Genomic DNA, 25418 nt, shown 5'->3' with positions numbered 1-25418 from the left:
GTTCACTCATTGCCAGAAAATTATATTCAGCTATTAGAGAGATAGGAAGGCTATTGATTGTAATGAGCCTCTGTTGATTAAATAAATAAATAATTAACAATAATTAAATAAATAATTAATTAGCAATTAAATAAAGTAAACAATTGGACAATTTAAAGAAATTGTCCAAGATTGGTCACTTGTAAGGGTATGATGCTGAAGATTGGCTGGAGTGTCTTATTCTATTACCACATAATCCTGACTTAGCTCATTCGGATTTGATATGACCCACTTTTAAAAAATTTTAACAAAGGAAAAAGGAATACAATTCTCTGGTGAGTTGCAGATAGTAAGTACCTTGAGCAGTTTTCTTTAGTGGTAAACCAAAGATGTTCTGCAACAGTGAAGTAATTAAACTTTTCAAGAAAGAGAGAGAGGTAGTAAAACTATATCGATAAATTAAGTTAATAACTGTAATCTTGAATTAACAGGCACCATTATAATTAAATACAATTCTAAGCATGCTATTAAAAATAAATTTTAATCGTTCAAAAAAATTTAAAGAGGTCAATGCTTCATTTAAATATTTAAAAAATTAAAAAGTAACTAAATTAATACTTATATATTAATTATTCATACTTAGTGGGTTTCCAACTGGAAGATCGTTGCTGTGTACACAGAAAATTGCCAGTAGTCCTGCAACGCCAACATTTCCATTGATTTTTAAGGAAAGGCCGGCTACTAAGACAAAGATGAATAATTTCCCAAGGAACAATCCTAGAATTAATTCCCACCGCAGGTCGTCGAAATCTGCATCTGCTAAGGTCATGCATATGATGCCAGGCATGCCGATGTAGGCAATAAATGCATTCACTCCTCTGAGATCGGCCGCCGACAGAAGCTGGAATTTAGCCACCAAGTAGCTGCAAAAAAAAGGTCAAAAATTAAAATTCCTTGTTTTCTACTAATTAAAAGCTAAAAGAATAACAGAAAATAATTTATCTTTCGTAAAGCATAGTAATACTTCTACAAACTAATTGGTGGTTAGGAAATCCCTTGACTACCTATGGGGACCCCCCGCCCCCTCTGTCTCTCAGACTCCTGTCGCAATTTGGCAATTCAATGACTTTATGACCTTGCGAATTTGCTAAAATAAATCAACGGGAAGGGACTCCCAAAGCTCTTTCGTATACTCTATAATAAGGACGTTATTTCTTTTCCCCCGCTTAAAATAGTGGACCTTGGGTAAGTTTGCGAATGCTTTGCATGGCATTGGCGAACTATAGTTGCGAAATATTTTTGGTGTATCTTCACAAGTACCGGAAAATAAAACTTTTATTTTGAAAGTCGTTTTTTAGAGTGTTGAAACCAAGATTTGACAGAAAACTATCATTGTAGTCACAAGGTCTCATATCAAATTGCATTTATTTGAATTATTGCATTTTTGAGGAATTACTTTTACATGTTTGTGGAAGTACCAATCGGCAGACGATTCTCTTTTTGGCAGATTTAGCTCAAAATTGGATAAGAATGTATATTTTATATATTGAATGTGCGTACCAAATTTTATATAACTCTTTACGTTTGATAATCCTTATGTCTACTTATACCCTGACAGACAGTTTTCTTTGAATGGATTTTGTTCAAAATCTGACGGAAATCTATAAATGTATTTTAAAGTCTATATAATAAATTTCCTTTGTCTAGCTCAAAGCCATTTTGACAAATAGACATAATTCCAAAAATTGGCTTTTTTCGGACTCAAAGATATCTGAAACGTTGAGATTCGTCGATAGATGAATTGAGTTCACGGATGGACAGACCGATAAACATAATTCCAAAAATGCATTTTGCGGACTCAAGAAGGTTGAAACGGTAAATTTTGTCAAAATCTCGAAATTTGAATTTTTTGACGATTGCAATTCTTTGTATACATTGCACAGGAGGAAATAAAAATTAGTAACCAAAAAAATGAAGCAAAATTAATAACTGCGATGATATTCATGGATGCATCTAAAATCAAGTTTAAAGTTTATTTAATTCGATACCGATTTGTATCAATAAATCAGATTAAAAATAAATTATCAAAGATTTAATCACTATTACTAATTAGATCGTATATCATATTAGCACTTGGATCATATTGCTTTCTATGAATGAGGAACGAAAAAAGATTGACCTTTAAAATTTACAAATTTTCTAAAGACTTTCATTGTGTTCGATAAATTTTGAAATAATTGATATTAAACATATATATATATGTACGTGTGCATCTATACATACATACATATATATATAAAAATTCATACATATATATATGTATGAATTTAAAACAATCTCTTATAATCGGCTTCAGATGTTGCCTTCTTTTTTTAGAACGAATAGATCGAAAAATTATTGAATATTAAATAAGTTCTTACCCTGTAATTACAATGAAAAAACATTGGGCTAATGTTGGTGCAAAGTCATGAAATGGAAAAGCTTCATCGCTCAGGACACAAGCTGGTTCTGTTATTGTTTGGTTAACCTGAAAATGATTAATCAAAATGAATTAAAACTACTCGACACTCACGTGCAATAGCTACTAGCTTTCAGGATTCGCATATCCCAATTTTTGTATGCATTACAAAAGGAAAAAAATAAAAATAAATAATAAAAAAACAGAAATCTGTTATTGCAAATTTCAAGTTATCATGTGAGAACATGATTTTTTAAAGTGACGTGGTATCAGTCCAACAGAAAACATCATGTTCTCACATGACTCACATTTTGCAATCACAACATTTAGAAAAGCGATGGTTTTTGATCATATCAAAATCAATCGAGTTCTAAAAATTTTTTCTCGGGGCCAGAATTTTTTTCGGGAAAAACCAGTTTAAACCGGTTTTAAACACTCACGTGACTATTAGATTATGCATATGTCGATATTTAGAAAACGATGGTTCATTTTCCATCTCAAAATCGTTCGAGCTAAAAGACTATCTCGAGATCGAGTTTTTCTTTTTTTATTGTATTGCGCAATCATCAACTTTTAGAAAAGCGATGTGTTTTTTTTTTTGTTTGTTTGTTTGTTTTTCTTTTCAAAATTGTTAGAGCTCCAAAACTTTTTTTGCCAGCTAGAACAATTGAAATTTTTAAAAAAAATAATTATATTACTGTACATATATATAATATAACTTTCGATATCTCTTCTCGCTGTTTCGCGTTAATGCCCATTTTCTTCTATGTGCTTCTTCGGGCGACCCTGTCCTTTATTGGCCGAACAGGAGAATCGGTTATATGTCGGGCATTCACGCCAAGTTGTAACTTTTTGCTGGCGATAAGTCACCAAATAGGGAAAATTTCTTTATCATTTTCTAGTAATCCTAAAGGCAAAAATTTGGTGCTTCAAAATCGCTAATTTTCTGCCCGTACATTTGGTGGCTTTAAAACCCTCAAACAGAAGCAACATCATGTTCTCACATGATGATATGTATAGCGCGAAATATATACTTTAAAAATAAGAAAAAAAACTGTTTTAAAACCGGAGCGGATTGTTTAATTACATATTTTACTGATTATAATTAAAACATTTTACAATATTACATACTCTACCAAAAGACCATCTGAAATTCGAAATTTAAAGCATATTCACTCTTTGAATTTCAATTAACGGATAGAATATGTGTTCAAAGGATACATCATGGTCTTTATCAAAATGAATTATCTTTTACTGCAATGAGGAATTAAATAGATTCATATTTTTGATACAGATTTAACTGGGAACTAATTAACTAAGATTTAACTGAGAAGAGCATAATATAGAATTTGGATGAGTGAAAAGACCATCTTTTAGTTATCAGTGGTTCAGTAATTATTTACCCATCATCATATTTTAATAAAAAAAATATCCTAATAACTGTAATATTCCAGTGCAGCACTGGTTCTTATAATTGGCGAAACATTATTCAGTATTAAGGCATTCTTAATTCTGAGAACAAAAGTTATAATTAGTAGAGAACTATATTGAGAAAGATACCTGAACCATCGATAAGAAAACAAAAAGAGAGGGAAGAAAACAGAGAAAAAGATAAATCTTAAAAGTTTTAGATTCATAAAAAAAAATCCTAAAAACTAATCTTGTGCTTTTTTTTTAATATAAGAAACAATGGAAAACTAGGTGCAAAATTGCAATCAATTCTTACAAGCTTTTTCTATTTATTTTTTCATTAATCTCTAAAGAAATTATTTAGAATATTATATCACTCTAGAACATCACAGTATTTATAGTAAAATATCCGAAAAGTAATTGAATACACTATTCATTTTATACATGCCTATAATACAAGACGCAAGTTCATCATTAAAACTCAATACAGGATAAGAGTTGAAGTAGGTGACAGATTGAATTATGGTACCTAATAAAGTAATTAATGTTCATTATTTTAAGAATTTTTTTTTATTTTTTTATACGTGTGTATTTTAAATTAAACCAACGAGAAAATTCTATGGAATGCTATTGAAAAATGTATTTTATGAATCATTATTTCTGCAACTATTTGCAGACTTCTAATTATTCACTTCAAATATTTCAAGAATAGCAAAGTTTCTTTCACAGTAACGATGTAGATTATATGTTTTATATCTATAGCATAATACTGGATAAATCTTTGAAAATTTATTCCGTGTAACCTTCAAGTACAACCCCGTCAGAAACTCTTCATGTTTTGACTAATTTACAATCATATTCGCTATGTCCCACGATTGTTTAATCACATCACCGCTCTTATACTCACCGTACTTGTAGATTTTATTAACAAAAGGACATTTGTCCTTTTAATTTATATTTTAAATTTTTATCGTGATATCTAAACCACTGTAGAACTGACAATTTACATTTAAAGCCGTGCACCTAATAAAGGAGGAACAAGTGTATATCTAAGCTATTGTTCTTGCAGAATAAACTTTTTTTACGTAAATTAATTAATAAAATCATACAAGTAAGGACTATCTTTTGTTGAAATCTTAATACATTGTGTAATAAGCTTTGTTCAATTATTATTTGTTTTTTTAAGAATAAGTAAGTGCAATTATTTTTTGTTAAAAAAGGAAAAGGATAGATTAGATAAGAAATTAATTAGTTCATAAATTCTTTTCGCTACTCATATTCAGTTTTTTGCAAGTTTGATTGTTTAAAGCATCAATCCGATACTCTAGGGTAAAAGGACATATCTGTAACTAGTTTACTAAGAAATTCTTCGAAGTATTAATACGTATATTTACATACATCAATGCATATAATTACATTACATTTTAACATATTTACATACAATACACATAAAGACTTTGTTTGCATCATTTCTGTTCAAAAAGCATAAAAAAAATGTTATGCCTACTTTATTGAAAGAATAACTTACACATAATTGAGATATTTTTTACCATGTGTCAATATGATGTTATTCGGAATAAAAATTATAGATAAATTTGAGTGAAAATAAGTGTTCACAATAATAAGAATTGTAATTTCTTCAAATTAGTCGTAATGTTAGTCAAGTGAACATTAGAAAGAAATTAAAGATTTAGTCAATAAATTGTTTAATTTGGTATTTTACTATACAATATATTTAAAGAAAGATATTAATTATAAGAAAGTAGATTTAGTAGAAAAGAATATACAAACAAGAGCAATATTAATGTTGGTATATTTGGAATTCAAACTTAAAAAGGCCTTTGGCTATATTTAGATTGTTTCTCAAGAAGGAAAGCGTAGAATTGGATGAAGCATTATCTTTGGTGATTTTTAATACTGGTTGATGATAATATGGAAACAAATTTCAGTTGGATAATCACTACTCATTCATAAAGATCACTATATAAAAACTTTTATAAAGTATTATGAAAATTTGCATAACACTAAAATCAGCTTTATACTCTAATTACAAACTCATCAAATGTCACGTAAGCATAAGATAATATGGATTTCGCTTCTGCCAATTTCAAGCTTTTTAGAAGAAAGAGTAATTAACTCATATTTCCATAATAACTATAAATCTCACAGTTTTCGCATTCTTGCTTTAATTTTAAAAATGTAAATTTTTGCATCAGCATTTAGTATCAATGAAATACTATAAATAAAACTTCTCTAATTACCAAAATGCTGGAACATCAGATTCTTTTAATCCGTAAAACTGATATGGAACTTGACAAATTGGCTTGTGTGACAAAATAACGTTCTCAGTTGTAAGAAAAGAATTTTAATGAAACTAATATTTACAATAACAACAACAAAAAAAGAGTTCTGAAAAAAGAATTCTGAAAAAAAGAGTTCTGAAATTATCGTTTGCGTTTTTACAAGAAATTGTTAAGTTGAGTTATTTAAATTAAATCGTATTCGCGACACATATCATCATCAAATAATATATTTTATAATAAAAAAGATTAATATTAATACAGATGGAATTAAACATTAGATAGAGCTGCGGTTCAATAAATTTTTTTATATATCTTAAAAGAGATTTCTTTTAAATGCGGATATAGCTACCTTGAAGTAATTTTCCATCCATTATAAATTGCATAATAAAAAAAGGAAGAAATTTCTCAACGTAGGACAGTAACTCTTGAACAAAGACACTATCTCCTAAATTAAATAAATTGCCACGAGAGCTTACTTTTATTGTTATTTTATATGTGATAAATTTAAAATAATGTTTCTAGATTAAGAATGACACACAGATAAAAAAAAATGTGCGAGCCAAGAAAGAGGAATTATCTACTATTTGCTCAAGTTTTTATTTGGATAACAAAATCAAAACTAGAACTTTGCAAAAATTCAATCCAACCTTGATCTATTTGTTTCGTTTTCCATGCTCTGGAAAATATTAGGACGTCAAATCCTTTTTTTTTTTTTTTTTTTTTGTAAATGTAACAAAACACTAGGTTTAAAAGGAAAAAGCAAACATTAAATTTAGGAGTACAAAAAAAAAACCTGTCCTTTGAAATAGAATTTCTTGATCTAAATCTGAACTTAAAAGTCATATTATTTTCTTTCAATAACATATAAAAACCGATATCTGATAAATTACAAGGTTTTTTTGTTAATATAAATTTATAATTCTAGTTTATAAATTTTAAGTTAATTACTAGCCATTTTTTTTTTTTTTAAATTTTCAAACCGCATCTTATGTTTATAAATTTTTTTGTGCATTTCATGAACAAAAAAATTATTATTAAACACATAATTTGCTTCTAGATATAATAATTAAATTAATGCTTAAAAATTATGATAGTAACTAATATAAATTTTAGAACCCGTATTTCTTCTTGACAACATGAAAGCAAAAAGATGGCATTCAATGTATAATATATATAAAGTTAAAGTGATTGTTTGTTATCAATAACCAATGAATCACATTTACTTTAATATGAATAATGAGTAATATTATATAAGATTATAATGAAATAATGAATGCTTAAATGACAAATGATGAGATGATACAGATGATATTCAATAAAACATGACTATGCATGTTTTTGAAAAAACGATTTATGATTATTGCCATTTCAGCAAATATAAAAAAAATATCGGATCTTGATTAATGAAATCTCACCATTCCGCTCAATTTGTTGAAAATTCGTTTAAAAGAAACTCTATAAATTAAATTAATAAAATGAGAAAAGATAACTAAGACATCTATCCTCTTTATTAACTTCAATATATATCCTTAACTGTGAAAAAAACCTGGTAGTCGTGCTTCGTATTGGTTTAATATAAAAAACATTTTTTTAAAGAATTTTCATACTTTTGTAGCAATTGGAACATATTATTTGTAACATTAACAATACATCATGTTCTGTAGAATCAGCAATTAAATATTTTGTCACCGTGCAGAAAATAAGACAGTTCCATATCTTCTATAATAAAGCAAGGTGTGCGAGTTCACAGTTGTAGTAATTTTTGCTGGAACTTTCAAAGATTGCGTAACGTTGGAGATCAATAATAAAAGAAGTTTACAAAACTTCGCTATATGGAAATTATCTTTTATAATATGAAGAATAAATAACGATGTCCTAACTTTGATTATAAATGCCATTTCTTATCTTTTGTTCAAATTTTCACTAAATACAAAAATTATCGGTCTTTAAATGAATATTATATTCTATATACAGTGTTCATTTATCCATAAATGATTTTTTTGCAAAAATGCGAAGCATTTAGATTGATATAGTTTATAGTAACTATAGTAAATTATATATAGTATAGTAACTATACTATAGTATAGTAACTATAGTAAATTACATTTTATTCAATTTTTAAAAAGCATTTCGGTTTCATGAAGCCATTTCTGATTTTATTTTTATGACGATTTCTGATTTTATTTTTATGACGATTTATGATTTTATTTTTATTATTTTTAGACAACAATATATCCTCAATTTAAGCCATTTAATTGCATTTTTGAATTTATATGAGTGTTTTTATTACCGCTTTTTATTGTATACAGTTTCACGTTTTCGGTTTAATCTAATCCCTTGTTTTTTTTTTCCTGTATACGGCATTTTTACTTACTGAAATTCATTGACGTTTTATCCAGAAGACAAATGTAGTTCCTTTTGCGTTATTATTCACTTCGTTTCATCACTCTGGATTTCTTAGGCTTTATACCTCTAGTTCCTAGTTTACGCAAATGAAAGTTACATGCCAGTATAATTTCAATGTCACGACATTTTCCTTGACGTACTTGTTAAGCTGATCTAGTGTGAAATACTTCATGATATTGTAGCTTCAATTCCAAATCTTCCTCTTTACAGACTGAAATAGGAAACGTCTTCCAAGTGATGCAAAAGGATTTCTCAAACTAAATAAATGGTAAGTTATCGATATTTCTTCTCTCAGTCCTCAGACTGTGCAAAATTCCACAAAAGAAAATGTTTATAGATCATGATCTTAAGTTAAACTGCTAATAATCTGTTGTTTTCTTATAGAACAGATTTTTACTTTTCAAACCTTTTCTGTTCAAACTCTTCCGTTTCTTCTTATAGAACAGGAAATTTTGTTAGATAATATAAAATAATATTTTGTAAACATACAATCTAATTATTAAATATCAAATAAATCTAGTTTTAGAACTGATTTTCGAGAATTATACTTTAAAATAAGATATTCTTAAAATTTAACTATAAAAAAAAACGAAAAGCAAACAAAGTGTATCTGACGGCTACCAGCGTTATAGTAAATGTGTATGTATAAAACATGCATTTCATTCATGCATTTGGGGAATACCAATTTTATATCATTGGCTCTTTCGTTGGCCATATGTTTGATTCAATTGAATTTCGTTGGTCATATGTTTGATTCACTCAATTTGAAAAAGTAATCGGATGAATTTTTAATATTGCAGGAATTATTTTACGATTCTGTTTACGATCAGAAATAAAATAAATTCATTTTTTCTAAATTGAGCCCCCCCCCCCCCTCCTCTCCACATTCCCTTATTTTAAAATGCTAATATTTTTAATAGAAATTATTAAAATTATAACATAGATTTATAATAGAAATTTTAAAATATTTGTATTTAAATAAAATTGTATATGAAATGAGCGTTCAACTAGTTCTTTTATAATCAAGAAAACAAAATTAATTACTTTAAATTTATTCATCTTTTATCATAGATATTGTTAAAAAATTATTTTAAAAATAAAACTTATATGAAAAAATACGAGCAGTTTTATATAATATATTTTATTAAATCTAATCAACATGTTTGAAGCTAAAATATTAAAAAAACTAGAATAATTTTTTTAATTCTTAAAATGATCGCCTATTTAAATTGAAATTTTCATTACAGAAACAGATCAAAATTAAATTTTTTTCTAAATATTCTCTAATATTAATGTTAGAAGACAATACTTACTATTAAAAGTTTTATTTAAAAATGCTGAGAAGGTACCACACAACTTTATAAAGAAAATGGTCAGTCATCTGCACTTTGAATTGAGATTATATTTTTATCAAAACAGGATGAAGTAGATTGTCGATATTTGGAGTCAATTACCAAGAAAATTCTAGAAGGAACGCAACGCTATTTTGTATATATATTTCTTAGATCATGATGAGCAAAAAAAATATTTTTTAATTGGCTCATACTTACATCTTAAAAATATTTTGGCCGCGGTGGCCTGGTGGTAAGGTCTCGGCTTCGGAACCGAAGGGTTTCAGGTTCGAGACCCGATTCCACCGAAGAACCGTCGTGTAAGGGGGTCTGTTGCACGTTAAATCCGTCATGACCAAACGTCCTCCCGCTGGTGTGGTGCGGTGTGGAGAGGGGGGTGCCAACTCAGGTGTCGTCCTCGTCATATGACCGCGGTTCAAAATTACGAGGTCCGTCCCAAAATAGCCCTAGTGTTGCTTCAAACGGGACGTTAATATAACTAAACTAAAAACTAAACTTAAAAATATTTTTTATCGCTTTGTTTTTTTATTAACATTTGAATTTTGATTTTTTCCTACAAAGGATGAATGCTCGTTGAGAAAAAGTTCCGTTTGCCAGATCTTAATAATTATTATTTGTGTTTGTGGGTCATTTAAAACATTGGTCTATGTACACTGGAATCCAGTGTGTACTGGGAATATAGGTAAAAGGATCGAACAATGCTATACATTAGATAGATTCTACAAACACAAGTAATTATGTGCACTTTTCTAAAATCATTTTCATAATAACCATTGTAATACTCAACAGGAGCATACTAAAAACACAAATAAAATATATTTTGTAAACAAAATTATTAAATAAACTAAAGCAAACAAATGAAATGCTGATTGTGTTTATTTCAGTGTTAAATGTTGATTTAGTTTTAATCAATCATACAATGTTCTTTTACTATCTTTAATATCTACTTTACGGCTCGAATTTTGTTTACAGCAACATCCTGGCGATGTGATAGCAAAATATTTTTCCTTTCTTTTCTTTATAAATGGATTCTGCATGCTCCAAACAGTTAAGTTTGGCTTAGTACTTTTTTAGTAATTGGACACTAAATAGCCATACTGCAGTTATGATAACCCCTGCATGCAATTTCTGTAAAATGAGCCTCTTACACGCTTAAAAATAGAGTATAAAAGGAAATTTTGAGAATAGGTGTTTCCACGCGATTCATCAAAAATAATAATAATAATAATAATCAGTTGTCAACGAAAATTTTAAGAAAAATAAATAATTAATCAATTTAGATTTTAAGATTCTTTTAGGGTATCCTTCTTACCTCCAGAAAAGTACTGCTCTGATATATTTCTGTTAAAATGCAAACATCAATTGAATATTAATGGTCAGTTTTTGTAATAGTCTGACTAAAAATTTGTAAGAAAATTGCATCATCCTAGCTGCTACAAAAAGACAAGTGACAATTCAAAACCCGGTCTTTAAAAAAACCTTCTATCAGGAAATTGGAACCTGATTGGCATTTCATTGACTTCCAAAGCACCCACAAAAATGGTCTAAAACTAAATAAGGTTTTAAAAACTGTTCAGGCAAAAACCATTTCAGGTCGCTGATTGGAAAAGATTTCCATTAAACTAGCTTTCTCCAAAATTCTCATACGAAGGATATAAAGAGATAAAAAAAAAACATATTCGTGAATAAGGTGAAAAGGAAAATTGCTTATTAGTTGTAAAAAATTATTTGTGCGTTTTGCACGATTTGCGTACTCGACGATTACTTGAAAATAGGAATTTTCAGGGTGTATATAGTATACAAAAAAATCATAAAATAAAATCATATCATAAAAGTCAGCTTTAACTAAGCTGTGCGTTACACCAGCGATTCACAACCCCCTAGGGGGGCGCGAGCACACTAGAGGGGGAGCGCAAGAATATCCAAAAGGAAATATTATTTTAAAAAATTGATTATCTGACTGAAAGGAAAGCACACATATACATAGAAAACAAAATACATTTCGAAATATTTAATAACTTATTAAAGTAAAACAACTTACTTAATCAAAACATACTAAATTAAAAACAAATTTAATAATTATTAGTGACTCCCTTGGGCCTGTCTTGCAGAGCAAAGTTTTTTGAAGGAAGGCTTAATATTAGAAATAGCCACTCTCAGTTCTGTTTCTATATTTTGTCTTCAAAGAAGCCACAACAGAAAATCCAGTTTCACAATGGTAGGGTGTTGAATGGTAATAGAATGTGAAATGTCCTTGTTTATAGTTCAGAAAAATCAAATTTACTCCTGCCCAAAATTCAAATAGTGATTTATTACAAAATTGCCTTTTAGTTTCGCCACTTGTCGTGAAGTCTATGAATTTTTCTTCCTCATCAATTGAAAGTCCTTCGGGAGTCTTATGAAATGGATCCCTAATCCACTCGTAACTTGCTATCAGTTTGTCGTCAGCATGAAAATACTTTTTAAAATTCTTTGCCAGCATGGCTAAATGATTTGATAAGTTTTAGTACAATCATCCACATTTACAAACATTGTTAGGTTTTTTGCTTTAAATTTCTGCTCCACAATTCCAATTTTCTACAAAAAGCATTAACTTTATAACTCGTATCCAACATATGTGTATTTGCTGCTTGGAGTTGAAGATTCAAGTTATTTAATTTCTCGAATATCTCGACCAAGTACCTCAATTTCATCACAAATAAACGATCGCGAAAATTCTCGGCCACCTGTCTGTTTTCTTCTTCTAGGAAAATGGCGATTTCTTCTCTTATATCATAAACACGTTGCAAAAATTTCCCACGTGATGACCATCTTGCCTCGCAATAAAATAGTAACGCTGAATGTATTGAACCCATGTCTTCACAAAGTGAGGAAAAGATTCTCGATTTCAGGGATCTCATTTTTATATAATTTACTACGGTTACAACCGTAGTTAACACAATATTCAAACCAGGACTTATTTCTTTCGAAGCCAAAGTTTCTCTGTAGATCATGCAATGTTGCAGAGGCGATTTTTGTTTTACAAGTGCTTGTATACCTTGGAATCTTCCGGACATTGAACGAGCACCATCGGCGCATATTCCGATGCAATTTTTCCATTCTATGTTTGCCTAGTTCATAAAATCATTTAAAATAACAAATAATGCGAGCGCTGATGTTTTGAGTTCTATTTGTTTGCAGAAAAGTAGTTCTATTACTGACATATTATCACAAATTCGAACATATGCAGTTAAATGAGCATCTCTTTTACTATCTGTTGCTTCGTCAAGCTGTATTGAAAACAATTTGTCACGAAACATCGAGAAAAGTTGACGCTGTACATCTTCAGCTATATCGCCAATTCGACGGGCAACAGTAACATTTGAAAGAGGTATGGATTGCAATTTTTTTTGAGAAATTATCTCCAAACATAGTTTCTACAATCTGAATTGCTGCTGGCAAAATAAGCTCTTCACCAATGGTGAGGGGATTTCTACAATTATATGAACTTTGTAAAATGCAATTAAAGCTTTTTTTATTTACAAACAAAGTTTCTTTAAAAAATGATTTTTGCTTTTTATATTATTTTAATTTTAATTCGAAGAATTCTCTGGGTTTGCTGACGTACTCACTATGAAGCGTTTCCGAATGTCGATTAAGTTTATTAGGTTTCATGCTGTCTGCTGTCAACATTTTTGAGCAAATGATACATAGGGGCCTTTCTTCTTCATTTACTTCAGTACTGGTAAAACCAAAATTTAAGTATTCTTGAGAATGTCTCCTTGACTTTATTTTCGGAACCATGCTCGTCTGTGTACTTGTTGATGCTTGACTATCGTGTAATGCATGCTTACTTCCGCTTAAAAATTTATTCATGAGCCTTCATAAATGAATTGAAGTTAACACGAAAACATATATAACATATAAATTCACGATAGATTCAATAGTGATAAAAGGATCGACTCGAATGAGACTGGCTGGAATTGAAACTTGCGTTATCGAATATTTTCCTTCTTCCTATGAGAAAACATTTGCTCCGCGCATGCTCGAGACGGCATCGGTCGTGTGTATTCCCTTCCACAAACATTGTTATTTTTTTCACTTTTGTTTTGTCATGTTTCTCGTTTATTTCTTTTATTATTCGAAAAAATGTATTCCCAGTTTCTAAATTTAGCTCACCCCGTCTAGGTTAACTTTCATTGATGAATTTTTCTACTTTCATATTCTTTTAACGTTATCTCCCTGTTTGGCTTTCATTTCAAATATAATATTTAAATTTTCTCCACTTTCATTCACTTCATCTGTTTACCGCACTCTTATCCAAAATGCAAGATGTGGTTTCTCGCCAACGTTGACTCGCTTTTACTCTTGTTTTGGCAGTTAGTTAAAAAATAGTTTAAAAACAGAATCCAAAATACTCAATATACATTATTGTTGTATACATTTTATTGTAAGCGGGGGGGGGGCGATGAAAATTATGATTGAAAACTGGGCCATGAATACTGAAAGGTTGAGAAACGCTGCGTTACACTCATATTAAAGCATCTTTATAATTTATAAATATCTGGAAGATCGAGCTTTGCTCTGCAGCTTTATATATATAATCTGGATTTTCGGAGAAACTATTTAGATACTAATTATATACGAATATTTTACAATCTTATCTACATATGAACTGGTAATTTCAATAAAAAACCATGAACATCATGTCTGAGATAAGCGCTTTATGACACTGTTAGGATGAGAGCAAGTAGGAAAAAATCTCTAATAATTAGTTATAAAAAAAACGTTTTGTGTGTGTATGTGTAAAATCGCGTTTTTGCAGAAAAGACACCTATATAGATAAGCTTAAAAAGCAGAAATATTAAATATAAGTACATTAGTACTAAAATATAAAAAAAAGCGCTATTCGAACTGAGGACCCGCAACATAAGCGTCATTCATGCTGTTCTGATTACTATGCTGCATTACTCACAGTCAACTTCGAAGGTTAAATATATTTATAATATAAATATGCCTATTCTAATAGTTATAAAAAATGATTTCTTTTTGTGTGTAAAATCGCGTTTTTTCAGGAAAGACACCAGAAGAAACCAATCCGATATGAAATAATAATGGCGCAAGGTATAGTATAATACTAGAAAGGCTTGGTTAATATTAAATAATTACAAAAATCTACATTCTTTTAAAACTAAAAAGGTCAATGAAGAATTTTGGAAATTAAATCACCCAAATTAGAATGGAACATCTAAAAAAATGTTAGATGTTATGGAGCAAATCATGGGCATTCAACAAGAACGTACAAAACACATATAACATTTGCAAATTGAGCAAACTGATGCAAATTCTCAGTGCAGTAGATGCTGGTGGGTGCATCGAGTATCAGCCTTGTTCAAATGGTTTCTGATTTTCTTTTAAGTAATGGGGATCAAAAATCTATTTTAGACCTAATTTTATGGCACTTATTACGAATTTGTGCGTCCAATCAGTTTTCTAATGGAAATTAAGATATGAGATGTATTTTTCAAACAGAGGTATATGCGTTGACAAGAAAGTTATGGTCCAATCTATGCCACGTGAAACACTAATGGAAAATGACATTATTTTTCATGATACATTTTTCACTCAAAATATTTAAACAAATTCAAAAGGATAGCATGGAATTCGCTTTAAGTTTTACTATTAAAATACATATATGTTTGCTTTCTGTGTTGTTCCTTCTCTGTAATTGTTGTTGCGATTGGCAACATACTATACTGTCAATATACTAGTTATGACTAATTATATGTTAGTATTGAAACAAGAAAAAGACATTTTAAAGAAATTTGTAACATTTTTAATGTCATTCAGCCTGTATGTTTGCTGAATGGATTTTCAATCATACTATCCATGCTGCAAATTAAACTTGACTTGTGTCTTAAATTAGCGCACATAAATTCTGACCAATTGAAATTCATTGCAATGACACAGACTGAGTCGCCTTTTCAATCCTTTAATTCTTATCAATAATAATTCCTAATATTTTAAAGCAATATATTATGTATTAGCCGCCTTTGAAAACCAATTGTATTAATAGTTTTGTTCATTACAGTTGAATCGTTTATCCATAATATTCATATTAATTTCCCCAAGACAATATTTTTGAGCCTCAACTTACAACAGACATTAAAGCCGTGTTATTTTAATGGCAGTTTAACTGCGCATATGAACTATCCTAACAGAGTCAAGTCTCATGACATAATCTTTTTCCTAGCTTTCACAATTCTGTAACTTTACTTTCTTATTCGTCATATAAATTACATAGATATTGGATAGAATCCTTCTTCCTTTGGTTTGAACAAAGGAGGAAAATCACGTGATTAAATATTTAACCAAATAATGAAAGGGCTTTGAATTCCATTTTAGTAATGGATTCCATTTTTGAAAATTACGCATAAAAATATTTTTAAAAATTGCGAAAGTTTAGAAAAAAATTGCCTATAAAGATAATATTTAAAGTATATAGTAACTCAGATTACTTAATAAAAATTTCTCTGATTCATCCAAAAATTCAGCACTCTAAAATATGAACGCAACTTTTAGTGATAAAAAAATTAATTGATTTTTAAAATTGCCTATAAAGATAATTTATTGATTAAATATTCAAAGATAATTAATTAAAGATTTAAAGATTAATTGATTTATAAAATTGCCTATAAAGATAATATTTAAAGTATATAGTAGCATAGATTACTTAATAAAAATTTCTCTGATTCATCCAAAAATTCAGCACTCTAAAATATGAACGCAACTTTTAGGTGATAAAAAAATTAATTGATTTTTAAAATTCAATTATATTACATTAAAGATTAACATTATTTTTAAATGAACGACACTTTTAAAAAATTGAATCATTGCATATTTGCGTTTTTAAATCGTAATTGTAAATACAACAAAAATAATTGTAAATACAATATAAATGAACGACACTTTTACAAAATTCGATCATTGCATATTTGCGTTTTTAAATCGTAATTGTAAATACAACAAATTTCAAAACGCTTGCTAAAAGCACGCTTTAAACAGAAAACTACTCACTATGAAAAAAAAACTGCCGCAACTTTATACTTTCATCATTAACAATACAGAAAGGACCAAGATAAAGTATTAGTTTGCGACAATAAAAGAGATTCCTTCTCAACAATAACAATGTTGTTGTAAAATAGTTTAAAAATATCTTTAAAAGTTAATTAAATCTAGACTAAAGAATTACTGCAATTAAATTAGAAATCTTTTAAAAGATAATCTGATGAATTTTAAGATGACATAAGAATAATTTTTGTGTTTTGATATTTTTGAGAGTTAAGAAGAAAAACAACAGAATTTTGCTTAAGTAAAAAAAATTCTAATAATTATAATTTTAAAAAAATCGCTCCAAGGTCCGTCTTTTCTCTTCCCTGGTATATATGTGACAAATTTGGTTAATTCTCAATCAAGTGAATTGGTTTAAAGGACATCAACCAACACGCATGCATACTCGGACAAGCACATTTTCTTTTATCTGTGTAGCGGTTTGTCTCTTAACTGCTTAGTTGGAACTTGTTAACTTGTTGTGTTTATTTTCGATTAAATATCTTATGCTTAGCTCAATGTTCCTAAATCCGTCATCAAAATATTCTTAAGCATCAGATTGTGATAGATATAAAAATCCAGTTATTTAAATATATTGTACCTTTTATTGTATACACGAATCTTCCTAAGTTAAATCCTTTGATGTCAAAGTGATATAAAAAAAAAACTTAATTGTCCCAGGTAATCGGTTTTTGAATCCCATGCTGTCTTTCACTTATAATTGTAAATGTAATTCCATTTTTTTTTAAATCCTCAAGTAAATTGGGAATTTCAAAAATAGAATCATTAGCTTAGAACAACGATAGGAAATCACGTGATGAAAATTTTGGCCCAACAATGAAAATTGTTTGAATTTCATTGAAATAATGCAAATCATGGTGGAAAATTGTATAAAAAGATATCTTCAAAAATTGATAAAGTTGAGGAAAAAATTACACAAACTTAATTTACATCATTAAAAGAAATTTTTTGTTGTTTTTGTTTAAATTTTAAAATGAAGTAGAAATCATGCTTGTGCAATAATATTTTCGAAAGTTATAGCATGAAAACGCCTGAAATATCGCTTAGTTTTAATTAATTAAAATTTCATTTTTTTTAGCCAGTGTAGGTATTTGTACTAAATTTGGTAGCTCTAAGTTAAACGATCTTCCCTCCACAGTACCATTTGACACGCAGACATACATTAGCCTTTATTATTTGTACAGATCATCACATGACAAAATATAATTAAAGAGGAACACAAACAAAAACGCTTTTTTTTAATAAAGCATTTTTATTAAATGCTACATAGATGATTCTATTCAATGTAATGAATTATTTTAGATTAAAATATATTTATTAAAATATTTTAAATCTTAATAATTATTTGGTGTTGTACATTTCATTGTTTTTAAAAAATATTTAATTGCTAATATGCAGGCTTCTGGTCCCAATAAAAAAATGTTTCACTGAGATTTAAAATTTTTGCTTTCTTTCCTTGGCCTCATGATAAGAAGCTAGAAAGAAATTGTTATCTAGAATTTCAAAGAAAGATTATGAGATAAGATATTTTCTCCACATTAAATCTACGTAGTTAAGAAATTTTAATGATAAGAGATCGTTAACACCACTCGATAACGTAGTCACTCGATTTGCTTTAGTCTCGGGGTGAATAAATAAAAAAAAAGAGTTAATTTTTGTGAGAAAGCGAATGAAAATTGTCAAGTAACAAAAATTGGAAATCCACTCAAATGTTACGCCAATATACAGATTTGTAAATAATTGAAAATGCTTTATTAACGTTAATTTTTTATCAGTTTTTTTTGTTGTTGTTCTGTATAATCAATGGCTGCAAATTTTCAAGCTAATTATTTTACTCTGTTCTAGAGAGGAAGATTTTACTTTTATTCTAAAAGTAAAATCTTCTAAAAGTAAAATTATTGAGCAAAATTTGGCTACAGAATATGTTTTGTATATGACTGAAAAATTTAAAAAAAAATTATTATCTATAGAAATAAATAGTAAACCTATGACCCTCTCCAATTATCTAGACAAAAATTACTTACTTAAAATAGTTTTTCACAATTTTCATGACAAATTACACATACCAATATACTTTTTTTATGTACGTAATACAAAATAAGTCACGTAAATTTTATTTCTCATCTAGTCATACCATTTTTTTGCTTATAAAATTCGCGTATTTATTTCAATCACTGAATTTTGCACATTAACACAACAATAAATACACTTATTACCATTTAGTTGCCTTTGGTAAATTCCTGGTTCACCGGGGATATTGGTTATATTTAATTTCAATAAATCGCTTAGATATAATTTCATATCCATGATTCCATCAAGTAATCAGACATTAAATCCACACTATTTTAATTGTTTCATTGTTCATTTTGTATATGGACTTACTTATGGAGACCAGGTTCATAACGTCATAGCGCTCTTAAAACGTAAATTTGGGGTCAACTCTCTTCTAAATTTCACAATATTATAACTTCATTCTTTATTCATCTTGTAAACTTTATAGATATAAAATAGAATATGCCTTTTTTAGATTTCATCAATGAGAGAAAATCAAGCAGTTAAATATTTGATGAACCAATGAAAACATGAAATGATTTCATGATGAAACAATGAAACCTATTGCTGCAAATCAGGCATAAAATATTTTTAATAGCTGAATACTTAGCAACATTTAGGAAAAATGTTCGTAGCTGTTGAACTGGTATTATCAAAAATACATATTTTGTAATTTTAAAAAGATGAAAGTTTCATTTTTGTGCAAATATAATTTTTGGAATTTATCGCAGGAAAGAGAAAAAATTCAGTTTAATTTTTAATCAGTTAAAATTCCAATTAAACTTTAAAAAATCGCTCCGAAATACACATTTTCATTCTCCAAGGTATATATGATTAAATTTGGTCAAACGGCCTGGCCTGCAGAACGCTAACGTAACACACATGCGCATATTCGTCTTTATTAGCTATAAAGATGTACAGTTTATTGCATATGCAAAAGAAGGTTGGTAGTTATTAAAAGACTCAAGAAATAAACAAGATTGAAAACGTGAAATAATAAATGCGTATACGAGCAAGAATCATGCGGAGTAAGATGCGCGACTGTATTTGTAAAGATTTCAAATTAAATCTTAACATACATCATGACAAATTTGCATTCATCTCTTTATAGATAGATATAAATAGAATGATATGAGCACAAGTATAAAGCTAAAAGTGGATTTAATGTATTTGAATAAATAAATGTTGCCAGAATATAAAATCAAATAACTGAAGAAAAACATCAGACTCTAATAATTGCAAATATTCTAGACAGAAAACCATGACACAAAAAAGTGACACATTTTTCCTAATCTTTCTGTACGTAAAGAGAATAGATTAATTCTAAAATAGGCATTGTTGAGGACAAAAACACTCTTACTAATGATAAAGTTCAAAAGTTTTAGACAAACAAATTTATCTAATCACTTATCGAAATACCAAGTTGTAAGAAAGGCATGGGTTTAGTGATATTAATCTGGATTTATGAATTTAATTTTCAGAGACGAAAATAAACAAAACTGGACCTAAAATATAAACATATGACTAATTTTTAAGTATACATACAATAGTTTTCTATAAAGGAGACAATAAATTACAATAGTATAAAAAAATGTATGAAAGAATTAGAACAAAAAAATGATATTTAATGAATTTAGCTATGAATGATATTTAATCTCTACGAATAAGAAAATCGTAAAAGATTTGTTTTTTTATTTCGAAGATTGAAGGAAGAGTTCCCTTGAGAAAATAAACACCTGTGCATACTTTAATCAAATTACGTGTACATATAGTAGTAGAAATGTGCACTATTCTCTTATCATACATTGTTTAAATGAGAAAATGAGAAAATATTTCAGTAATTACAAAGTAAAACAAAGCATTCTAGAAATAGTATGTCATTCATTTAAACCATTCATATGCCAATTTGTCAAATAGTCACACGCTTGTTTTCGATATCAAGGTAATAAAACTTTTTTGAGATTTACATATTCATTATTTGCTGTGATTTGTCATATATTCCTAACACGTGTATGTCAAAGCATAATGTATATTAACACGGATATTTTTTCTGTTAACTTCAGAAATTAAAAGCAATCTAAAAGATGTTTATTGGAACTTTGTAATTCCATGTTCCACAGAGAAATGTAATGTTCGTTCATTTTTATAAACGTGAGAAAAAGGATTTTTTTTTAATATAACATTCTCATAGATAAATTACTAAATAAATGAGAATAAAGCGAAATATTTTATAAACTTGTTTAATTATCTGAAGCTTATTAATTAAATACCATGTTAGTTACAAAAAAAGAAACATCGAATCTATATTATTTTAATTAATTATACAGAAATAAAGCCTTAACAACGTTTGTCAATTCTCATAGAATGCATTCGAAAATCGTACATTTCAAGATAAGAACCATTGGTAGAGGCTTAAAATATTTAGCATATTTTTTTTGTTTTACAGTTATTTTTTTATATATATAAGTGCAATCAAACAATAATTTGTAAAAATCGTAATATATATTTTCCTATTAAAATTCAATAGCCATTTCAGTATCAGAAATCAATTTCAAAATTTCAAATTGCATACTTTAAGTGAATTTTCTTCTCAAAATAAATGATGGATCATTGAAATGGATAGCTTTCAAGTAAGCAGATTGTAAAATAAGGAGAAATTCAAAAGATCTTAAAATTTTATAGTCAAAAATTGAAGAAAGAAAATATTTCCATTGCCATTTATTTACAAAGATATGTCACTGAAACCGTCATATATAATACTTATGCTAAGTAAACATTTGGCATTATGTTTGATGAAGTGAATTTAATATATTAAATAATGTTACATTATTTTTTTAAACTTTAAAATTAACAAACTTTAAAATTAATAGAAAAAATATTCATAACTCGTATTTAAAAGCAATATGAATTTCTTCAAAAAAATTATAAATGTTTGTTACTTTATTTCTCTTTTTGCGGATCTCATGAAATAAACTGACATTTTATCACAAAAATTATATATCACTAAATGTAAATATAAAAGAGAAACGATAAAGTATGACAAATTTCTCTCTTAAATCCTTTAACTTATTGAAATTTAAAAAAAAAAATACTTTTAATAAGCACCAGATAAAAAAAAATGAACGCTAAACGTGTTTTATGCAATAAATTACTTACCATTATTATAGCAAAAAGGCTTCTAAAAGGAAAAATAAATAAATAAGGGAGACTAGATTAAAGAATTCGGCGGCTTATCCATCCCGCCTAAGCGCGTTCTGTCCATGGCAAGCGATTTTTTAAATAGTTAACACGAACAGGTTTTACGGCACGTCATTTAGATAACCGAAATTCCTCTAATCCTCATCTTGAATAAGCGATAGCGGAGGGGTTCGTTACGTTGGAGGCAAGTCAGATCGGAGTCGAAATAGCGAAAAGAAGAATTTCATCACTTGACTTCTCTTTCCTCCGATCCCACCTGTTTATTCAGGAAGCAGACGTCATACCTTCGGACAGTCATCTAACCAATAAACCACTGAGATATTCAGTGACTAAAAATTAAGATAGGAAATTATGGCAACAATAAAATAATATGCTGTTTAAAAATTAAATTTACTAAAGTAAATTCAACAAATAAATAAATAATTGTAATTTAGCAAATACTTCAGAATTCATATGATAATAGGTTGTAAAGATAATATATTAATGAGCTGATATATCCGGTGCTGCTCGAGATAAAATACTTGCATCTTTAACACCGTAAATTTAAAAACTATTTTGCATGAAATATTACAATTAAATTATTTTATCGTCTGAAATGCTTTTTAATTGAAACGAATATATCAATTGAGCCAAACGATTTTTAGAAATAATAATAATGATTGTTATAAATATAATTATAACGATTTTTATAAATAATAAATCTGCTTTTTTTTTTCTAGAATTACTTCAAATTTTAATTACAAGTATTGAAGTATAAGAAAGATTTTAATTTTAATGAACATTTTGTGATAGTTAATTAATAATTAATCTTAAGATAATTAGCTAATTTCGCATTAAAAAACACGAAAATAAATCGAATTAATATAAATTGTTAAAATCAATGTTGTTAAAACAAATAAAAAAATATAAATTGTTGATCGCCTGCTTTTAAAATTTTCTTTTAGTTTTGCGCTTAAAGCATTCTGTTAATGTATTTTGGCAGCAGTTCAAATATATTCTTGTTTTTCAACGATCAGATATATTGTAACGCATTTTATATAAAATTAATCACGAAAAGCTTTTAAAAATAAAAATTGCCACAAACAAATTGTACAAAAATGAAATTCATGTAGTTGAATGATTGATTTTGTGAATTTTAATGTAGCTAATATATAATAAATAATCTTTCTTAGATAGAATAATTTATAATAATCTTTGTTAGATAGCATTTTTAGAAGATATGCGGAAAAACACACAATTCTTGCCTTATTTTTAATAAACTGAATTTTAAAATGATAGAAAATAAATCTAATAAAATTAACTATGAAAATCATTTAAAACCTGTAATAAACGAAGTCAAAACTATTTAAAATTGAAAAGAAAAAAACATTAAAAAATAGGGTAATTCAAAGTCTTGCTCTTACTCAGCAATGGGGTATTTTTCATTTTCTTGTTTGATGAAACCTTAAATGGATTTGAATTTACGCGTTCAAATGCGTTCAAATAAATTTTGAAGAATTTGTTAAAATTAAAGAAAAATTGTGCCACAATGAAATTAGTGTCAATATACTGATGATTTATTTCTATTTAAGATGACATAAATATAATCTTTCCGGGATAAATATTTCCGATAAAAATAATTTTCCGTGATAAATACTATTTGCAAAAACGGCGAAATTTATCTTAATTTTCATTATTTATTTAAACATCTCAAGAATTAATTAATTTTGACAGTTGAAAATAGCACAGTTGACCCACAAATGTATCCCAGGATGTCATGTGCAGATTTCAATTTCCTGCGACCTGAGATCTGAATATGAGTCGTTCAGCGTTAAATTCTTATAACCGACAAACTTATAAACGTATTCAATAAAGGACGCGTTGGCTAAGTGCCCTGCATAACAATTTTCACCTATCGTATCAGATATGATTCTTCACGATTCAAACTTTAATGGAGCAACGTAATTAAATTAATTAGAACAGTAAATTTACCAATCACTTTTGATTCTTACAAACAATTGGGTTTTTTTACTGATAAGGTTTTGACATTTATCCACCTTTCGGTGTTACGTATTATCTGAGACAAAAAAGAAAGAAAGACAATTGTAATTTGATTTCGTCATATTTTTTTTTCTTTATATCTTTTTTTCTTTGCACATATTCAACTACACATTACTTAATGAAATGGATTATTTGCCACAGACATTTCTACATTTTTCTCTCACTTTATAACAATATTAGAGCAATTAGCATTCCATAACAAAGCTACTATTTTTGATTATTATATGTGTTATTCTGTATTATCAAGGACAAATTTAAAAGGATAACAAATTAAATCTTATAGTTGTAATCTGGAATGCATAGATATAAAATGAAGCTAAATTATTTCAAACATTCAACAAATTTGTAATATAACAGAAGCAATTTATGTGACCTCAAAATCACATGATAAACATTTAACTTTTAATTGTTAATTAGCGTATGCTATTCTATGACATCATATTCCTTTCTCTCTCACAAAATACATAATAGATTCCAAAATTACATTAACAAAGAGGATGTATGTATCACCTGGACTTGAAATGATTTCATACACCGAATTTTAATTAGATTTCAGCATACTGTTTTAATTTATCAAATTTTAAACCTGCTTTGAAAGTACATTAAAACTTGACGGGAATAGTTTTGAATCTACTACAAAGATTACATTAAAATATGTACCTCATTCATCAAACTTCTTGACCACACGAAGGCAGACATTACGTTGTTCAGCTTATAACCAGATCTAGCAAAAATTCTCTCACGTATATGATAGACAAAACCCTATTGTAATTTGACGGCGAAATCTGCATTCTCCCTCCCTGCCCCAATGCCCCCCCTCCCCTTTTTTTAACTGGAAATGATCCATTAGTTCAAATTATAGAAAGTGAAGGGACACATAAAAAGATACTTTAAGGTCACTGCATAATTTTAAAAAGAACTCGATTCCAAGGCTTACAAACTCGCCTATCCTGTTATATGTCCTGAACTAATGAGAAGCTAGAATCCGGAAGTGTCTGAAGAAGTCGCTTATTAGAGTTTTATAATGTAGGAAAGGACATTTGTAACTTCTAAGAAATATCTAATGATCACTTCATAGATTAGGGAGCGAATGCAAGTATTTGATAATAG

General features: G+C 28.2%; 1 protein-coding gene across 1 annotated transcript in view; it reads right to left on the bottom strand.

Moving 5' to 3' along the window:
* LOC129961608 (integral membrane protein GPR155-like) overlaps window positions 1-25068 on the bottom strand; it is an 80811-nt gene extending 55743 nt beyond the window's left edge. Inside the window, exons 1-3 of the mRNA XM_056075113.1 lie at window positions 24969-25068; window positions 2400-2506; window positions 619-902 (exon numbers count right to left, since the gene is read on the bottom strand). Of these exons, the coding sequence (XP_055931088.1) occupies window positions 619-902; window positions 2400-2506; window positions 24969-25007 (430 nt within the window). The 5' untranslated portion in view covers window positions 25008-25068. The remainder of the gene's footprint in view (window positions 1-618; window positions 903-2399; window positions 2507-24968) is intronic.
* Window positions 25069-25418: the final 350 nt, after the last annotated feature.

The sequence above is a fragment of the Argiope bruennichi genome, chromosome 2, assembly GCF_947563725.1.
Source record: "Argiope bruennichi chromosome 2, qqArgBrue1.1, whole genome shotgun sequence".
Classification (NCBI taxonomy): Eukaryota; Metazoa; Arthropoda; class Arachnida; order Araneae; family Araneidae; genus Argiope; species Argiope bruennichi.
The sequence above is the reverse complement of the archived record's forward strand: the minus strand, read 5'-3'. Positions and strand labels throughout refer to the sequence as shown.